Source organism: Trichechus manatus, unplaced genomic scaffold, assembly GCF_000243295.1.
Source record: "Trichechus manatus latirostris isolate Lorelei unplaced genomic scaffold, TriManLat1.0 scaffold00146, whole genome shotgun sequence".
Classification (NCBI taxonomy): Eukaryota; Metazoa; Chordata; class Mammalia; order Sirenia; family Trichechidae; genus Trichechus; species Trichechus manatus.
The window spans coordinates 3075693-3096411 of NW_004444082.1; the positions used below are offsets into that span (position 1 = coordinate 3075693).

At 37.1% G+C, this 20719-nt stretch overlaps 1 protein-coding gene across 8 annotated transcripts in view; it reads left to right on the forward strand.

Moving 5' to 3' along the window:
* ANKRD12 (ankyrin repeat domain 12) overlaps window positions 1–20719 on the forward strand; it is a 196752-nt gene that overhangs the window by 157101 nt on the left and 18932 nt on the right. For all 8 annotated transcript variants that reach the window (XM_023740044.1, XM_023740045.1, XM_023740046.1 and 5 more), the window contains one exon: window positions 15433–20141. In XM_023740044.1, coding sequence (XP_023595812.1) covers window positions 15433–20141 — 4709 coding nt within the window. The remainder of the gene's footprint in view (window positions 1–15432; window positions 20142–20719) is intronic.

Here is a 20719-nt window from a genome sequence, read left to right on the forward strand (position 1 = left end):
TCACCCTTCAACCAAAGATTAGACAGGCCCATAAAACAAAACGAGACTGAAGGGGCACACCAGCGCAGGGGCAAGGACTAGAAGGAAGTAGGGGACAGGAAAGCTGGCAATAGGGACTCCAAGGTCAAGAAGGGGGAGAGTGTTGAAATGTCATGGGGTTGGTAAACAGTGTCACAAAACGTATGTGTACTAATTGTGTAATGAGAAGCTAGTTCTGTAAACTTTCATCTACATACAATGAAAAAAAAAATTACAGCCTTGGAAATTCTATGGGGACAGTTCTATTCTGTCCTGTAGATTTGCTATGAATCAGAATTGACTCGACGTCAGTGGGTTTATTCCAAATGTAGGGATAGTTTTTTTTTCTTAATAGTGTTCCTAGTGTTGTGAGTCATTGGTGGTTCAGTGATAGAATTCTCACCTTCAGTGCAGGGAGACTGAGTTTCAATTCCTAGCCAATGCTCAGCCACCATCTGTCTGTCACTGGAGGCTTGCTGTGAAGATGAACGGGTTTCAGCGGAGCTTCCAGACTAGGCTGGTCTGGCAGTCTGCTTCCAAAAATCATCCAGTGAAAAGCCTATGAATCACAACACTCTGATCCACAACCGATCAGGGGGCCAGCATTTCATTCCACTGTGGATGGGGTCACCATGAGGCGGGGGCCAACTTTGTGGCAGCTAACAACAACATTTCTAGTGATAAAAGGATGCTTAATTCTGGTTGGGTACGTTTGCGGTGCAGTGAATTACTTAATGTGGCCTTTCTTGCCATGGTCTTGGAACTCCCACCCAAGTGATTGGGCGAGACTGTGTGATAGAGTAATTGTGGCCCACCAAAGGGATTGGTCAGTTTTACCATCCCGCTGGGCTTGAGGTGAGCCATCCCAGAGGAGGGAGAGAAGATTCCACCACCACCAGGGAAGAACACCCAGGAGCCAGCACATCCTTTAGACCTGGGATCCCTGTGCTGAGAAGCTGCTGGAACCAGGAGACAGATGTAACACTGAAGACAGAGACTCGGCAGCAGAAGAGACCCGCAAGAGACGGTGCAGTGGGCTTCCCGGCCCACAGAGCAGGAAAGCTTAGTATCTTTGGGCAGAGACTGAGGGCCAGGGAGAGGAGTGCCTGCGAGCACAGCTGGGAAGGGGCTGTCCTGATGGAAGAACTGTATCTTGAGTGTTTCTGAACCTGAATTGTAACCTGTTACTTCCCTAATAAACCTCATTATTGTGAGTATGGTCTGTGAGTTCTGTGTGGCCATTGCAATGAATTATCGAACCCAGCAGAGAAGTAGAGAGTGCTGTAGGAGGGGCGGTTGGTGTCAGAATTGGGAAAGATGGCAGAGACAGGAGGCATGTCTGACCCCTACCTCATAGGAATCAGCCGTGGGCCGTTGATCTTGATTCTTCTTCCCCCTTGTGAAGTTAGAGGAAGTCAGACGCTGCCACCACCCCGTTTTTACAATGTTACTAAAAAAAAAAAAAAAAAAAAAAAAAAAAAACTTTTAGGGATTTTGACAATGGAAATCAAGTCATAAGCAATATTTCTTTTCCACCCTACTCTTTAATATGGTTATGTTAATCATAAGAGCTCAGACTCTAGCATTCCTAGACGAACTAGAATTGATCACTGGCTCTGTAATAATGAGCAGATTAGATAACCTGTATGTGCTCACGTTCTACGTCTGTAAAATAGGGATTACAGAACATCCTTCTTTCTTAGGGGGCTTTGTAAAGGTTAAATGAGTATATGAATGGGCATAGATTACCAGCTGGCACAGAGTAAGCACTTGAGAAATGTTAGCTTAAGAAATAGGAAAAACCTGAAATAAAGGTATCACAATAGACATTTCCAGTTATTTAAAATGAAATATACTTTATGTGATATTGTAGCCTTATAATCTTTAAAGAAAAAAATACCATCTGCGTTTACCGTTATAAAGATAGAAAATTTAATCCAGGTTCCCTGGTTTATAGTCATTTAAGGTGGTCAAGACCAGGCTTTTTTTCTTTATAAACTATGTTACTTGATAGGCAGGAATGAGATTGTTTTATGTAATTTCATGCCCTTACAGAATATGTAAGTCAAGGTACTGTATATTCAAGATGTCAGTATGTCAAAATCAAGCATAGAATAGACAAATACCAAGTTCATATTTGAAATTTAACTTTAACCTCAGGTGGGTATGTTTAACAGCATTATATTTTTATATTTTTATTTAAAGCATTTTACCTGTAAATTCGTAACAATCTCATTTATTTTAGAGCCTAGATTTTTGTGCAGAGTTGTTTTCTCAATACACTCAATCATGACATAAAGATAGAAGGTATTCACTTGAGCGCTATGGAAAGATCACAAAGCCTGGCATCTTTTACTGGATGATTGTTACAATTCATCTTAACCACATTCACTGCCTTTTCTGTACTCAGAAGGAATACAGCATGATGGTTATAAGCAACAATTTTAGAGTCAAAGCTACCTGGGTTTGAAGGCCTTGCTCTGACACCTTTTAGCTGTATTGTCATGGAGAAATATTACTAACATTATTACATAGTAATATTCTGGGCATAAGATGGATACAAAGATGAATGAGACAATTTATAGACTTGTGTAAATACAATATTTTACACTTTCACCAAGGATTATTTTCACTAAAAAGTTCTCATCCACTTAGAGAAACTTTTTTTTTAATTGTCACATAATGGCAATAAATAGCAGTTACAAGATGAAAGTTTGTATTACTGTGTAACGCATCTCTATCCCCACTCCCATTTCCCTTCGCCCTTCTCTGAAGAGTACAAAAAATATTTTATACAACTAATTGTCAATTGTAACAATATACTTTTTTGCATGAAAGTATAAGTTCTACCAGACTGTAATACATGGAGTATCAGAGTATCAGATATAAGAAAGCAGTTTTTTTTAATTCACTTTCTTTTTCTTCACTGCCTCCCCCCACCTAAATAGAAAGTCTGCGTAAATGTATTTTTTTACTTGAAAGAGTCGTGATTTCTATTGCCCTCATTTCTAAAGACCAAGTACCTTTGTTGTAACCCTGTAATAAGTGGAGTAAGTGACTGGAGTTGGCTTGAATCTTTTTATATTCCATCTTCTGGTACAAAGTTAAATATGAAAAGTTATGGAATTGGACTTCAGCCTTTTTATTTTATTTTTTGTGCTTTAGTTTACAGTTCAAGTTAATTTCTCATACAAAAATTTATACATGTTATGTGACACTAGTTGAAGTCACTGTAATGTGACAGCACACCCCACTTTTCCACTCCAGGTTTTCCATGTCCCTCCAGCCAGCTCCTGTCCCTTCATGGCTTCTCATCCTGTCTCCAGACAGGAGCCGCCCATTTGGTCTTGTGTATCTGCTTGAACTAAGAAGCACACTCTTCACAAATATTATTTCCATAGCTCTAAACTACTGGAAACCCTGGTGGTGTAGTGGTTAAGTGCTACAGCTGCTAAGCAAAAGGTTGGCAGTTTGAATCCACCAGACGCTCCTTAGAAACTATGGGGCAGTTCTACTCTGTCCTGTAGGGTTGCTGTGAGTTGGAATCGACTCACCAGCAGCAGGGTTGGTTTTGGTTTCTCAATCACTATGCCACCAGGGTTTCCAGCATTTTATGTTTCAGTCTAATTTTTGTCTAAAGAGTGGGCTTCAGGAATGGTTTTAGTTCTGGGTTAACAGAGCATCTGGGGGCCATGGCTTCGGGGGTTCCTCCAGTCTCAGACCATTACATCTGGTCTTGTTATGTGAATTTGAGTTCTCCTCCTCACTTTTCTCCTGCTCTTGTCAGGGACTCTCTGTTGTGTTCCCTGTCAGGGCAGTCATTGGTGGTAGCCGGGCACCATCTAGTTCTTCCAGTCTCAGGCTGATGGAGTCTCTGGTTTATGTGGCCCTTTCTGTCCCTTGGGCTAATATTTTCCTTTTGTCTTTGGTGTTCTTCATTCTCCTTTGCTCCTAGTGGGATGGGACTAATTGATGCATCTTAGATGGCCGCTCACAAGCTTTTAAGACCCCAGATGCTGCTCACCAAAGTGGGATATAGAACATTTTCTTAATAAACTTTATTATGCCAGTTGACCTAGATGTCCCCTGAAACCATGGTCCCCAGACCCCTGCCCCAGCTACTCTGTCCCTTGAAGTGTTTGGTTGTGTTCAGGAAACGTCTTAGCTTTTGGTTTAGTCCAGTTGTGCTGACTTCCCCTATAGTGTGTGTTGTCCATTCCTTTACCTAAGATAGTTCTTGTGTACTATCTAGTTACTAAATAACCCTCGCCTTCCCTCCCCACCCTCGTAACCGTCAAAGATGTTTTCTTCTGTGTTTAAACCTCTTCCTGAATTCCTATAATAGTGGTCCTACGCAATATTTATCCTTTTGAGACTGACTAATTTCACTGAACATAATGCCTTCTAGATTCATCCATGTTATGTTTCATGGATTCATCATTGTTTTTCTTGTTGCGTAGTATTCCGTTGTGTGTATGTACTATAATTTGTTTATCCTTTCATCTGTTGAAGGGCACCTAGGTTGTTGCCATCTTTTTGCTATTGTGGACAGTGCTGCAGTGAACATGGGTGTGCATACATTCGTGTGACAGCTCTTATTTCTCTAAGATATATTCCAAGGAGTGGGATAGCTAGATCGTATGGTACTTCTATTTCTAGCTTTTTAAGAGCGCCAAATCAATTTCCAAAATGGTTGTACCATTTTACATTCCCACCAGCAATGTATAAGTGTTCCAGTCTCTCCACAACCTCTCCAACATTTATTATTTTGTGTTTTTTGGATTAATGCTAGCCTTATTGAGGTGAGATGGTATCTCATTGTAGTTTTGATTTGTATTTCTCTAATGGATAATGATCGTGAGCATTTCTTCATGTGTCTGTTAGCCGCCTGGCTGTCTTCTTTGGTGAAGTCTCTGTTCAAATCCTTTGCCTGTTTTTTAATTGGCTTATTTGTCTTTTTGTTGTGGTGTTGCAGTGTCTGGTAGATTTTAGAGATTAGACCCTTATCAGACATGTTGTAGCCAAAAATATTTTCCGAGTCCGTAGTTGTCTTTTTACTCTTCTGGTGAAGTCTTTTGATGAGCGTAAGTGTTTGATTTTTAGGAGCTCCTGATTATCTCGTTTCTCTCCTGGTGTTTGTGCATTGTCAGTTATGTTTTGTATTATGCCGTGTATTAGGGCTCCTAGCATTGTCCCTATTTTTTCTTCCAGGGTCTTTATCATTTTAGATTTTATATTTAGGTCTTTGATCCATTTTGAGGTAGTTTTTGTACATGATATGAAAAAATGAAATGTTTCATTTTTTTGCAAATGGATATCCAGTTATGCCAGCACCATTTGTTAAAGAGACTGTCTTTTCCACATTTAATGGACTTTGGGCCTTTATCAAATAGCAGCTGCTCATAGGTAGATGTAATTATGTGTGGATTCTCAAGTCTGTTCCATCGGTCGGTGTATCTGTTGTACCAGTACCACACTGTTTTGACTACCATAACGATATAATAGATTCTAAAATCAGATAGTGTGAGGCCTCCCACTTTGTTCTTCTTCTTCGGTAATACTTTACTTATCCGGGGCCTCTTCCCTTTCCATATGAAGTTGGTGATTTGTTTCTCCATCTTGCTAAAAAATGTCAGTGGAATTTGGATCAGGATTGCATTGTATCTGTAGATTGCTTTGGGTAGAATTGACATTTTCACAATGTTGCGTCTTCCTATCCATGAGCATGGTATGTTTTTCCACTTAACCTAGGGCTGTTTTAATTTCTTGATTTCTGCCTTTTTAAATTAGCATATGTGATGTATTCAATTTGGCAGTGTTTGGTGTTAAAAGTACTTTTATTTAAATGCTTTTAATTTATACCATGCATTTTTCTCTTTTTTCCTAGTTAGTGGGTTAATATTTATCATCTACATGGCATGTGTCAAATGTATGCCAAGCACTTTACATAAATTGGCTCATTTAATCCTAACAACCCTATGAGTATTAATCCCTAATAATAGGTTACTAGTTAAGCGGCAAAGCAAAGATTTGAACCTAAGGCTAATACCAGAGCCTATGTACTTTTCTGCTGCACCGTGCTAATTATTACTGAATATGAGGAGTTCAGAGTCAAGTGATTCTCATGTCAGCATATAATCTCCAAGTGAATTTAGTGTACATTTATTTGACCTAATTATACTTACAATGAATTGTGCTGTGACTACACTTTTCCTCATTATATTTGAACATAGTACTTTCTATTAGGTAAAAAGGGTGCTGAAAATGAAATAAATGAGTTGGTATTTTTTTGTTTTGTTGTAGAGCCTACCATTAACTATTTTAAAACCCTTAGTGAAGTAGTACATTTTCATACATAGTGTATTCCTACAAAAGGGGTTGTTTGTTAAATGGTTTTGTACTCAGAAAATTAAGGGGGTTTTTTGGTTTAGTTTATCTACACCAATAATTCTTATCAGTCATTGGGAGCCCTGGTGGTGCAGTGGTTAAAAGTTGGGCCACTAACCAAAAGGTTAGCAGTTCGAATCAACCAGCCACTCCTTGGAAACCCTATGGGGCAGTTCTACTTTGCCCTATAGGGTGGCTATGAGTCGGAATCGACTCGACGGCAGTGGATTTATTACTCATTGTTCCAAGTTCTGATTGCCTTATAAAGTCATAAGGTTGTTTTTTTTTTCTTTAACTTTTTCACAATCAGAATTTAAATAAAGTCCATATGTTGCAGTTCGTTGGTATGTCTGATTATCTTTTAATCTGTATTACCCCTTCATCCTTTATTATGTCCTTGTAATTTTTGTTGTCCTAACTTGATCATTTGCCTGGCATATTTTCCAAGAGTCTAGATTTTGCACATTGTCTCTTTATAGTTTTCATTTAAGGCAAATTATTTTTTCAAGTATTTTCTTACTCAAGTTCCAGTTTTCTGATTTACATACAGTGACGTTTAATAGTAAAAAAAAAAAATGGATTTTAATGTTGGGAAGAAAAACTTGCTTATGGTCATTTTGCAAGAGATTTTACTGAGGATTGAGCAGGTGATCGTGATTTTAATTGATGAGCCTAATCAATTTGCTTAATTTTTTCCAGATGAAAGTGAATATTTACCTTCTTAAACTAATTTCTAGAACTTAGTATTAGCATGAACTCTGTGTATAAATTAAAATCTTTTATATGTTGATTTTGTTCATAATTTTAAAATCTTTTTTTTTCTTTTTTAATCACTGCTCCTCAAAATGTTGACACATTCTGTGACTATATCTGCTATTTCATGTATGTTCTCTAATTTACTTTTCCTTCACCATTGAACAGTCTTCAGGTTGATGAGCCTCTGAGGGAGGCTAAAAATTTTCTACATTTATCACATCTAACAGTTTCCATCCTTACCTAAATTGTATTATTAATATCATCAATATTTCCACTTTTGTAAAACACAAGGTACATTAATATTCAAATAGTTTATACAAGCATCACTACAGAAAGATGATGCCACTTTTTAAAAATAAACCTTTGGCTGACTTAAGAAGATTCAGCAGCTGACGTATAAAAGCGTGAGCTCAGTATAGGAAGATTGGCATGTTGTTGCATAATTTGTGAAAGTGCAGGTTATATGAATGCTAAGGATTGCTTGTAAGGCAAACCAAGTAACGTCTGGGTTTTATGTGGTCAGTGATAGATGAGAACTGATAGCATGTGGATGAAATTTTTGCCACCTCTTCAGATTGCCAAGTTTGAGGAAATGTTAGCAATGAATTAGCCAGACAATAGTGAATAGCAGCATCGGTGTAACATGGATAAAATTTGCATTTGATGTCTGTTTTCCATTCTGCAATCCTCCTGTTGCACTGTAAGCACCCCCACTTGATTCTTTTGCTGCCTTAATTCAGTTCTAAAACTCTCTATTTGTTCATTTGTTCAGCATTCATCAAGCATCTCCTATGCTAGGCATTATGAGAGTTCATAAGTATGTCATCGCTTATATTTCAAAAATGTAATGAATAATATGGAAAACAGAAGCAGAAAATTACAGCTACCTTCTTCCTCTGAAGGGCTTCCAAGTGCCATAAATAGGCCTTTTTTCTTAGTAATCACACTCCTACCTTTACATCCCACCCCGTAATTAAAAAAATAAGTTTCTCGTTCTCTGGGTGCTATAGATTTAGACAGTTGCTGTTAATAGTGTAAGCTTACAGGAAGCTAAGTGGTGTGTGTGAGTATATATACGTGTTCATCTAGAATAGGTGGAATATACTGAGTCTATATTATGAAGCAGATAGTCTTCCCTTTGCACCTTGCCTTTTTGGGAAATGGACTTTGTTGGAAACCCTGGTGGTGTAGTGGTTAAGTGCTACAGCTGCTAACCAAAAAGTCAGCAGTTCGAATCCACCAGGCACTCCTTGGAAAGTCTGTGGGGCAGGTCTACCCTGTCCTGTACAGTCGCTGTGAGTCGGAATCGACCCAATGGCACCGTTTTTTTTTTTTTTATTATTATTTTTTTATCCTTTCATAGACCAATGATCAGAATAACAGGAGTAAAAAAGTGCATACCTTTTGGAGTGGTTGCACACCAGTAATAGTTAGCTCCTTCCAAACCACTCCAAATATAAATAAGTAAATGCCAATGCAAACATCTCCCAGTTAAGCAGATAGAAAATAGTGTAAAGATTGGAATCCACATAAATATGCATGAAAATTTGAGGAAGAGGGAGTAGTATATGGATGTGGCTAATGGAGGAATGGAAAATGGTTGGCAATGTATTACAATACAGAGAGAGAACACCCTGGGGTACATCCCTTAATAATGAGGTGACCTTGAACAAGCTATATAATGGCTCTGAATCTTTTTCCTTGTCTCTTAAATGGGGATGATAATACTACCTCATACAGCTGTTGTGAAGATCAAATATTTGTGTAGCAACTAATAACCAAACCAACCAAATGGAGATTTTAGGTGGTTTTCTTCTATAGCAATTATCTACTAAGAAGGAACAAACATTTTTAGCTAGTGTCCCACTAGAATTCCAGGACCAGGTTGATCTAGGCCATTAAAGTAGATCAAAAAGTTTGGTCCTGCTTAGGGGAAGAAAAGGTATTTCAGCCTGGTCTGCAAGTGAAATGGTGTAATTGAGGTAGTGGTCTTTGCTGAATATCCACAGACTAGCCAAACTCTTGAGAGTAATGAAGTTTTATTACAGATGGCACTGCAGTACCTGGTTTGCAGGAGAATTAGCCTGATGCGTGTGTGTAGCACAGTAACCAGAGCCGGATTATGATCATCCACCTGTGATAATTTCTAAACTCTGATCATTGACATTATGCTAACTTGTTTACTATAGAACTTACCTTTTTTCCCTTTTCAAAAGAATCTTTTTAAAAGGACAGTTAGAAAAGAGGACATTTGCATTGGAGAGCATTGCTAAATATACCTTCAGTTGATGAATCAGAAACTCAAGTGACAAATCATGTATCTCCCTGTGTGTGTGTGTGTGTGTGTGTGTGTGTGTATTTCCCTTAAGAGAATTTGCATTTAAACATTTCATGTGTGAAGTCAAAAATGGTATGTACTGTGATATAGTCTTAAGTAAAATGTATATAAGACTGTATGTATAATTCACGTAATGTATTAACATGCATACACAAAAGAAAAAAAAGACTAGAATAGGGTAAGGAAATTATAAAGTGACATTACATAGAAGAAAGTACAAACGCATGGAAAAAGGAGCCACACCCATCAAGAAATCAGGCAAAATAGTGATACCATTTAATAGTTAATAAATTAGCGGACTCTTTTAAACAGTTTTTTCTGATGGTAAAAGTGTTAGGAATTTGGAAAATACAGAAAAGCTAGAAGAAAACAATCAATTTTTCCAACCAGAGTTTATTACAGATACTATTTTGATACGTTTCTCTTGGGTTTTTTTGTATACACACATATATATATGAATATTATTGAATGTCTGTAATACGAAGTAATTGGAAGCAACTCGAATGTCTCCGGAGAGGAATCAATTTAAATAATTACATGCTAACTTAGTGTAATACGCAGCCATTAAAAATAGTAATAAAGAAAATGTAACGTAAAAAATATGTAATCTATTAAATGAAAAAAGGCAATGTGCATTGTGATTTGAGCTGCTTGTTTATATAATATCTTCATATCCTTAAGTCTTGCCTGAAATTTCTTATGTATTTTTCATGCTTTATCTTCACTATGCTTTTATGAGAAGCCTCCTTCAATTCTCCAGTTCTCTAAGGCAGACTTTGGAAATAGGATCTACAGCCATTTCAGCAACTATTTTGTTATATAACTGTTAGGAGTGCAGTTGCCTCTTGACGCAGGGACTGTGTTCTTTTCACCTTTTCATCCCTTATACCTAGCAGTACTGCCTGGTGGAGCTTAATAAATACTTATTGAAGATTGATTCTCAGTGTAGAAGTTGTACTGAGGTTTTATGGGATATACAAAGGAAGAAATGGTTTCTAATTTCTAGTAAAACCAATAATCTAATGAGAAACAGAATAGAAATAGTTACCTATAAACCATAAAGACTGAAATCCTTAAAAACTGCAAGTAGAGAAAAGTTCTGAAAACCTAATTATAATGTGTTAACAAGAGAAAATAGCACTTATACATATTCTTTGATTCATTTAATGATGGACCAAAATAAACTCTGCCAAAGAGTCTGTCAGTTTGTCATACTGTGGGGGCTTGGGTGGTGTTGTGATACTGGAAGGTTTGCCCCCGATATTTCTAATACCAGCAGGGTAATCCTTGGACAGGTTTCAGTGGAGCTTCCAGACTAACACAGACTAGGAAGAAGGACCTGGCAGTCTACTTCTGAAAAAAAATGGCCAGTGAAAACCTTATCAATAGCAGCAGAACATTGTCTGATACAGTGCTGGAAGGTGAACACCACAAGTTGGAAGGCACTCAAAATACGACTGGGGAGGAGTTGTGTCCTCAAAGTACAGTTGACCTTACTGATGTGGATGGCGTCAACCTTTCGGGGCCTTGCATCTGCTGATGTGGTACAACTCAAATGAGAAGAAACAGCTGCAAACATTTGTTAATAATTGAAACGTGGAATGTACGAAGTATGAATCTAGGAAAATTGGGAGTCAGAAATGGAATGGAGTGCGTAAACATCAGTCTCCTAGGTGTTACGATGGTATTGGCCATTTTGAATCAGACAGTCGTGTGGTCTACTCTGCTGAGAATGACAGATTGAAGGGGAATGGTGCTACGTTCATCATCAAAAAGACCATTTCATGATCTATCCTGAAGTACAGTGCTGTCAGTGATAGAATAATATCCATACACCTACAAGGAAGATCAGTTAATACAACTATTATTCAAATTTATGCAGTAACCACTAAGGCTAAAGATGAGGAAATTGAAGATTTTTTACCAACTTCTGCAGTTTGATATTGATCAGACATGCAGTCAGGATGCCTTGATAATTACTGGTGATTGGAATCTGAAAGTTGGAAACAAAGAAGGATTGATAGTTGGAAACTATGGCCTTGGTGACAGAAACAAGAGCATATGATAGAATTTTGCAAGACCAATGACTTCTTCATTGCAAATAACCTTTTTTCAACAACACACACAGTGACTACAGACATGAACCTCGCCAGATGGAAAACAGAGGAATCAAATCAACTATATCTGTGGAAAGAGATGATGGAAAAGCTCAATATCATCAGTCAGAACAAGGCCAGGGGCCGACTGCAGAACAGACCATCAATTGCTCATATGCAAGTTAAAGTTGAAGCTGAAGAAAATTAAAACAAGTCCATGAAAGCCAAAATATGACCTTGAATATACCCCAACTGAATTTGGAGACCATCTCAAGAATAGATTTGATGCACTGAACACTAATGACCAAAAACCATATGACCTATGGGAAGACATCAAGGACATCGAACATGAGGAAAGCAGAAGGTCATTAAAAAGACAGGAAAGGGAGAAAAGACCAAAACGGATGTCAGAAGAGACTCTGAAACTTACTCTTGAATGTAGAGTAGCTAAAGCAAATGGATGAAATGATGAAGTGAAAGCGCTGAACAGAAGATTTCAAAGGGCGACTTGGGAAGACAGAATAAAGTATTATAATGACACGTGCAAAGACATGGAGTTAGAAAACCAAAAGGGAAGAACACGCTCGGCATTTCTCAAGCTGAAAGAACTGAAGAAAAATTCAAGCCTTGAGTTGCAGTTTTGAAGGATTCTTTGGGGAAAATATTAAATGATGCAGGAAGCATCAAAAGCAGATGGAAGGAATACAGAGTCATTATACCAAAAAAAAAAAATTGGTCGGCGTTCAACCATTTCAGGAGGTAGCATATGATCAAGAACTGATGGTACTGAAGGAAGAAGTCCAAGATGCACCGAAGACACTGGCGAAAAACAAGGCTCCAGGAGTTGACAATATCAGTTGAGATGTTTCAACAAATGGGTGCAGCACTGGAGGTACTCGCTCATCTATGCCAAGAAATTTGGAACACAGCTACCTGGCCAACCGACTGGAAGAGATCCATATTGTGTGCCCATTCCAGAGAAAGGTGATCCAACAGAATGTGAAAATTATTGAACAATATCATTAATATCGCACGCAAGTAAAATTGTGCCGAATATCATTCAAAAGTGATTGCAGCATTACATTGACAGGGAACTGCCAGATATTCAAGCTGGATTCAGAAGAGGACATGGAACGAGGGATATCATTGCTGATGTCAAGTGGATCTTGGCTGAAAGCAGGGAATACCAGAAAGATGCTTACCTGTGTTTTATTGACTGCAAAGGCATTTGACTGTGAATCATAACAAATTATGGATAACATTGTGAAGATGGGAATTCCAGAATACTTGATTATGCTCTTGCAAAAGCTGTACGTAGATGAAGAAGCACTTGTTTGAACAGAGCAGGGAAGTACTGCACAGTTTAAAATCAATAAAGGTGTGCATCAGAATTGCATACTTTCACCATATTTAGTCTGTATGCTGAGAAGTTGGACTATATGAAGAAAACTGTGGCATCAGGATTGGTGGAAGACTCATTAACAGTCTGCGACATGCAGATGACACAGCCTTGCTTAATGAAAGCAAAGAGCACTTGAAGCACTTACTGATGAAGATCAAAGATTGCAGCCTTCAGTATGGAGTACACCTCAGTATAAAGAAAATAGAAATCCTCACAACTAGACCAATAAGCAACATCACGATAAATGGAAAAAATACTGAAGTTATCAAGGAGTTCACTTTACTTGGATCCACAATCAACGCCCTTGCAAGCAGCAGTCAGGAAATCAAATGACGTATTGCATTGAGCAAATCTGTCGCAAATGATCTCTTTAAAAAAAGCAAAGATAATCACTTAGAGGACTAAGGTGCGCCTGACCCAAGCCATGATGTTTTCAGTCGTCTCATATGCATGCAAAAGCTGGACAATGAATTAGGAAGACCGAAGAAGAATTGATGCCTTTGAATTATGGTGTTGGAGAAGAATATTGAATATACCGTGGACTGCCAAAAGAACAAACAAGTCTGTCCTGGAAGAAATACAGCCAGAGTGCTCCTTGGAAGCAAGGATGGCGAGACTTCGTTTCATGTACTTTGGACTTGTTACCAAGAGGGACCAGTCCCTGTAGAAGGACATCCTGCTTGGTAGAGGGTCAATGAAAAAAAGGAAGACCCCCAACAGGATGGATTGACACAGTGGCTGCAACAATGGGCTCAAACATAACAGCAATTGTTAGGATGGCAAAAGACTGGGCAGTGTTTCGTACTATTGTACATAGGGTCGCTATGAGTCAGAACCAGCTGGACAATGGCACCTAACAGCAACAACAAAGAGGTATTTTTTTTGGCAGCATAAAGCACTGTATTTTGATATTGTCTGTTACAGTATTGATAACTGCAGGTTTAGAGCATTTTCAGCATATGTATAAACAGCTATAATTTGAGAAATATTCATTTTTATAACACATTTCAGCATAACTATTGCTCATTGGCACTTAATTATAAACTGTCTTAGAATATTACCACATCTTCTCCAAAAAAGTTGTGATCTCTCAGAGCTCCTAGTACAGGGCTAGTTACCCTGTAGACACTTCAAAATGTTTCTTGAATTTAAATTTTCATGTGAAGAAAATATTTGGGAGTTAGATCACTTTAGAGAAAGTTTAATGTATTAAAATCAATTTATAATTTTAGTATTAAGTATTTAGCAAGTGAATGTTTATTTATCATCTTGGTAATAAATTTGATTTGATTTTCCTTAGTTAGAGCCCTGGGTTTCTTTTCAGTTAGAGTATGCATACATATATACAGTATTTAAGCTAGAAACAAAGATGCTGACCTGGGAAGAAAAAAGTTTTCTATTAAAAAAGATATAATGAAATTGAATCTCAGTGTTTTGACTATATTTATGTAGCAGCTAAATTTTCCTAAATTTTCATGTCTTTAAAATATGTGATAAGTGAGTCCATTGTTCCCCCTATTGTACAATGCTGTTGTTGTGTGCCACTGAGTTGATTACGACTCATAGCAACTCTATAGGACAGAGTAGAACTGGCCCATAGGGTTTCCAAGGAGCGGCTGGTGGATTTGAACCGCCGACATATTGGTTAGCAGCCTGAGTTCTTAACCACTATGCCATATACTATGTACCATAGTATATATTTTTACTAAGTCTAAATAATAGGGAAGAAACTGAGCAATAGAGAAGCTTTTTTCAAATTACATACCTGTTCCATTTATCTGTTACAATATTGATTATGTAGTTGGAGACTATTTTTCATTTTTTCTGATTTTATTTTTACCAAGTAATCTTTTACAATAAAAACGATTCACCTTTTATTTAAGTTATTGTTCTTTATGGGAACCACATAATTCCTTCCCTACAGTTTTACTAGTAAATTTTCTAAAATACACAAAAGAATCTGTCATGTTTACTCACTACTTAGTGGTTCTTAATTTTTGTTTAGGTCAAAGAATCTGAATGAAATTAAATATTCTGTCCATAAAAAATGTACATATGTGCAAGTTTTATGTAGCATTTAGTGCTAAGGTTTCCCCTGAATCCAGAACCCTGGGTTATGAAACTCTGCTCTAAATTACACAATTTTACATTATCTATCTATCTGTATTTATGTATGTATATGTATAGTGAATTCAGTATACTGTGTGGTTTTGGAGGTGTCTAAAGGACCTCGTCCTTTTTCACTCTGTAAAGCTCTTCCACAATATGGTAGCAGAAGTCTTAAATATTTTTATTGCATTATTCATTATATAAACCTGAAATTTTTTTTTCTGAATTGTTTGAAATATTTACTGTATATGCTGTATTTTTCTCTCATCCTTATTTTTCTGACAATTGTCTTTTGACCAACAACAGATTTTCTTTTCTTATCCTAGATTCTGAAGAGGCTCGATCTGTAAATCCTTCCAGTGTTGATGAAAATATTGACTCTGAAACAGAGAAAGACTCTCTCATCTGTGAAAGTAAACAGATAATTCCCAATAAAGCACCTCTTCCATCTGCCCTTGATGAGTATGAGTTCAAAGATGATGATGATGAAGAAATAAATAAAATGATTGATGATAGACATATTCTTAGGAAAGAGCTACGAAAAGAGAATGAATCTGAAATAGAAAAGAATAATTTATTTGCAAAACAGGAAAAAGCTTTCTATCCTAAATCATTTAAAAATAAAAAGCAAAAGTCCTCTAGAGTTTTGTATTCAAGTTCTGAAAGTTCAGATGAAGAAGTTCTTCAAAATAAAAAGGTTTCTACTCCATGTTCTGTCCCTGAATCATCAAATTCTGACATACAAACTAAAAAGGAGTATGTGGTATCAAATGAACACAAACAGAAAGGCAAAGTTAAAAGAAAATTAAAGAATCAGAACAAAAATAAAGAGAACCAAGAGCTGAAGCAAGAAAAAGAGGGGAAAGAAAATACCAGAGTAACAAACCTAACAGTTAATACTGCATTAGACTGTTCAGAGAAGACCAGAGAGGAAGGGAATTTTAGGAAATCATTTAGCCCAAAAGATGATACATCATTACATTTATTTCATATTTCCACTGGTAAATCACCCAAGCATTCTTGTGGACTAAGTGAAAAGCAGTCAACACCACTAAAACAAGAACATACTAAAACATGTTTATCTCCAGGAAGTTCTGAAATGTCATTACAGTCTGATCTTGTTCGGTATGACAATACAGAATCTGAATTCTTGCCAGAAGGTTCAAGTGTAAAATCTTGTAAACATAAGGAAAAAAGCAAACACCAGAAAGATTTCCACCTAGAATTTGGTGAAAAATCAAACACCAAAATAAAGGAAGAAGATCATAGTCCAACATTTGAAAATTCAGACTGCACACTGAAAAAAATGGATAAAGAAGGTAAAACATTAAAAAAACATAAATTGAAACATAAAGAAAGGGAAAAAGAGAAGCATAGAAAAGAAATGGAAGGTGAAAAGGAAAAATACAAAAATAAGGATGGTGCTAAAGAGCTGCAGAGGAATGTGGAATTTGATAGAGAATTTTGGAAAGAGAATTTTTTTAAAAGTGATGAAACTGAAGATCTGTTTTTAAGTATGGAACATGAGACCCTTACCTTTGAAAAAAAATTAAAGTTGGAAAAAAACATAAAAGATGATAAATCAACCAAGGAAAAGCATATCTCAAAAGAGAGAACCTTTAAAGAAGAACGGGAAAAGATTAAAAAAGAAAGCGAGAAATCTTTCAGGGAAGAAAAAAAAGATTTAAAAGAAGAAAGAGAGCATGTATCTGCAGATAGAGAAACAGAGTCCAGCTCTTTGGGTATAAGTGCCAAAGAGGAACCTATAGGGTTACATTCAGTAGAAAAGGAAATAGACATTGAAAAACATATAAAGGAAAGTAAGGAAAAATCTGAGAAACGATTTCAGACTAAAGAAAAGGACCTTGAGAAGACTGATAGGAAAAATTCTGAAAAAGAGAAGAAGATAAAACATGATTATAAGTCGGAGAAAGACAAATTAGATGTCAGTGAATGTGCTGATAGAGTGAAAGAAAAGGACAAGCTGTGTTCCCACCACACAGAGAAATGCCATAAAGAAGGTGAGAAGATAAAAAATAGTACCACCATTAAAAAAACTGATGACAGAGAGAAAAGTAGAGAAAAGATAGATAGAAAACATGACAAAGAAAAACCTGAGAAGGAGAGGCATCCTGCAGAAAGCAAAGAAAAGCACTTGATGGAGAAAAAAAATAAACAATCGGATAATAACGAATACATTAAATCAGAAAAAGGCAAAAATAAAGAAAAAGACAGGGAGGTAGATAAAAGGGAAAGATCTAGAGATAAAGAAAGTGCAAATGTAACTAACTCCAAGCACTTACAGGAAGAGAAGAAGTCAAGTGTAGCAGACGGCAGTAAAGCACAACATGAAAAATCCTTCTCCCTTAAAGACAAAACAAAAGATGAACCTTTGAAAACTCCAGATGGAAAAGAAAAAGATAAAAAAGATATAGACAGATACAAAGAACGAGACAAACATAAGGATAAAATTCAACTAAATAGTTTACTCAAACTGAAATCTGAAGCAGATAAGCCTAAACCTAAGTCATTACCAGCACCAAAAGATTCTCGACCTAAAGAAAAGAGGTTAGTCAATGATGATTTAATGCAAACAAGTTTTGAAAGAATGCTAAGCCTTAAAGACCTAGAAATAGAACAGTGGCACAAAAAACATAAGGAAAAAATTAAGCAAAAAGAAAAGGAACGGTTGAGAAATCGTAACTGTTTAGAACTTAAAGTAAAAGATAAAGACAAAATAAAGCATGCACTAGCTGAATCCAAAAATAAAGAACTTACTAAGTCGAAGAGTTCAGAGCTGGCTGAAGCTTATACCAAGGAGAAACAATTAAAAGATGCTGTAAGTAACAGATCACAGTCTCTCGACACCAAAAATATAATGAGTTTAGGGAAGTCGTCCTTTGTTTCAGATACTAGCTTAAACAGGTCTCCTAGATCAGAAAGTGAAAAGCCAGGTCTCAGTTCCAGATCTGTATCCATGATTTCCATTGCTAGCTCAGAAGATTCCTGCCATACAACAGTGACAACTCCAAGGCCTCCAGTTGAGTATGACTCTGACTTTATGTTGGAGGGTTCAGATTCCCAGATGTCCTTTTCCCAGTCACCTTTTTTGCCAGTTGCCAAATCTCCTGCCCTTCATGAAAGGGAGTTGGATAGCCTGGCTGAACTGCCAGAGCGGATTAAACCAACATATGCAAACAGACTTCCAACATCCCATCTCAGGTCATCTTCGGTAGAAGATGTTAAACTAATTATAAATGAGAGTAGACCTATTGTAGAAGTTCGAAGATGTAGCATCCCATCTGTCATTTGTGAACATGCAAAGCAATTCCAAACAATATCAGAAGAAAGCAATCAAGGTACCTTATTAGCTGTGCCAAGAGATATTTGCCCTTCTCCCAAACCTGAGGTATCCTCAAATGTGCCTGAAAGAGACTTTTCAAATATGTCTAACATACATTCCAGTTTTGCAGTCTCTCCAACTAGATCTGTAAACAGCAAATATATTTCAGCTGATACAAATGTTATCAAAAGTACTGTTCCAGTAAACACTTTAATAGGAAGTCCTGTACATTTAGAGCCATCTAATCAGGTTGGTGTGATTCGAAATAAATCATGGGAGATACCTGTTGACAGACTGGAGTCTTTAAGCACCAGTGACTTTATCTGCCCAAATTCTAGTAAGCCTGATCAAGATTCCTCTGGTCAGGATTTCTGTAATTCTGAAAACAAAGTATTGAAGGAACAGAATACTGATTTTTCATCTCTGCACCAGACTGAACCGCCAGGAAATTCTTGTGCTCAGGAGTCAGCATCCTTTATGCCTTCACTGCCGCCTTGCTCTTACCACAGCCAGTTGCTTTCAGATGCTGAATCTACTTCTAAACATATGTCTTTGTCATACGTTGCCAATCAAGAACCAGATATTTTACAACAGAAGAATTCAGTTCCAATTATCAGTTCTGTTTTAGATACTGATAATGAATCTACAAAAGATAAGGAAAATACTTTTGTCCCAGCAGATGTTCCAAAGACAGATGCCATTGTCTCAGTGTACTCTGAAAGCACCATTGAAGAAGCATCACCAACTTTTGAGAAGGCTAATACTTTACCTGTGTTACCATCAGAAAAGGACTTTAATGGAAGTGATGCGTCTTCCCAGCTAAATACACATCATGCGTTTAGCAAACCAGTGTGTAAGTCTTCCAGTGGCCTTGAGGTTGAAAATAGCACAACTGATACTCAGGTTATTTCACATGAAAAAGGAAACAAACTGGAGAGTTTTGTTTTAACTCATTTGAATGATAAGTGTGATTCTGATTTATGCGAAATGAGTGCAGGGGTGCCAAAAGAAAACCTAAGTGAACAGGGTAATCCAAAGCATTGTCCTGAGAGTGAAAAGTGTTTGCTTTCCATTGAAGATGAAGAATCTGAACAAAGCATTTTATCAAATCTGGAAAACCATTCACAACAATCAGTTCCACCAGAAATCCATAAATACAGTCAGTTCATTAAAGTAGAGATAGAAGAAAATGCTGAAGATGATAAAACTGAAAACCATGTTCCTCAAAGGGTGACTAGAAACAGAGCAAATACAATGGCAAGTCAAAGCAGGCAGTTCCTTGCTGCCTGTACGCTACTGTCGGAAAAAGACAATGAATCTTCATCTCCCAGAGGAAGAATAAGATTAACTGAAGAAGATGATCCTCAGGTTCACCATCCACGGAAAAGGAAAGTGTCTCGTGTACCTCAGCCTGTGCAGGTGAATCCCTTTCTACTGCAAGCAAAAGAGAAAACTCAGCAATCTCTGGCAGCCGTCGTAGATTCTCTGAAGCTAGATGAGATTCAGCCATACAGTTCAGAGAGAGCAAATCCGTATTTTGAATACTTGCACATAAGGAAAAAAATTGAAGAAAAGCGTAAATTACTGTGTAGTGTTATTCCTCAAGCACCTCAGTATTATGATGAATATGTGACATTTAATGGATCCTACCTGCTGGATGGCAATCCCTTAAGCAAGATTTGTATTCCCACAGTAAGTAACATCATCACTTGATAGAGTCGACAATGCTGTACAATAGAGATATGATACAAGCCACATATGTAGCTTTAAATTTTCCTGTAGCCGTATTTTTAAAAAGTAAAACAGATGAAATTAATTTTAATAACATATTTTAGTTAACCCAATATGTCCAAATATTATTTTAACATATAATCAGTATAGAAGAATCATAAAGAGATTTTGCACTCCTTTTTTTTTTTTTCTCTTAAATCTTAAACTCTGATGGGCTTATATAGCATGTCTCAGTTCAGACTAGCCAATTTCAAGTGCTCAGTAGCCCTGTGTAGCAAGTGGCAGCTGCCTCATTGGACAGTGCAAGTCTAGAGTATTTTCTTTTCCTTACCTGCTTTTCTTTTGTCCCAAAAGAGATGTGTTTTGATTTATTTGAAGACTAATGACATATGTGCTTTTGAGCCCATTCCCTTCAGTCTCCTCTGGAAACTTCCTCTATTAAAATACTGTTCTTGCTAGTATATATTTTCAGTTTTCCCTCTCTATTGGCATTTTTCTACCCACTCAGAACATATCCAGGTCTCCTCCATCCTGGGGAG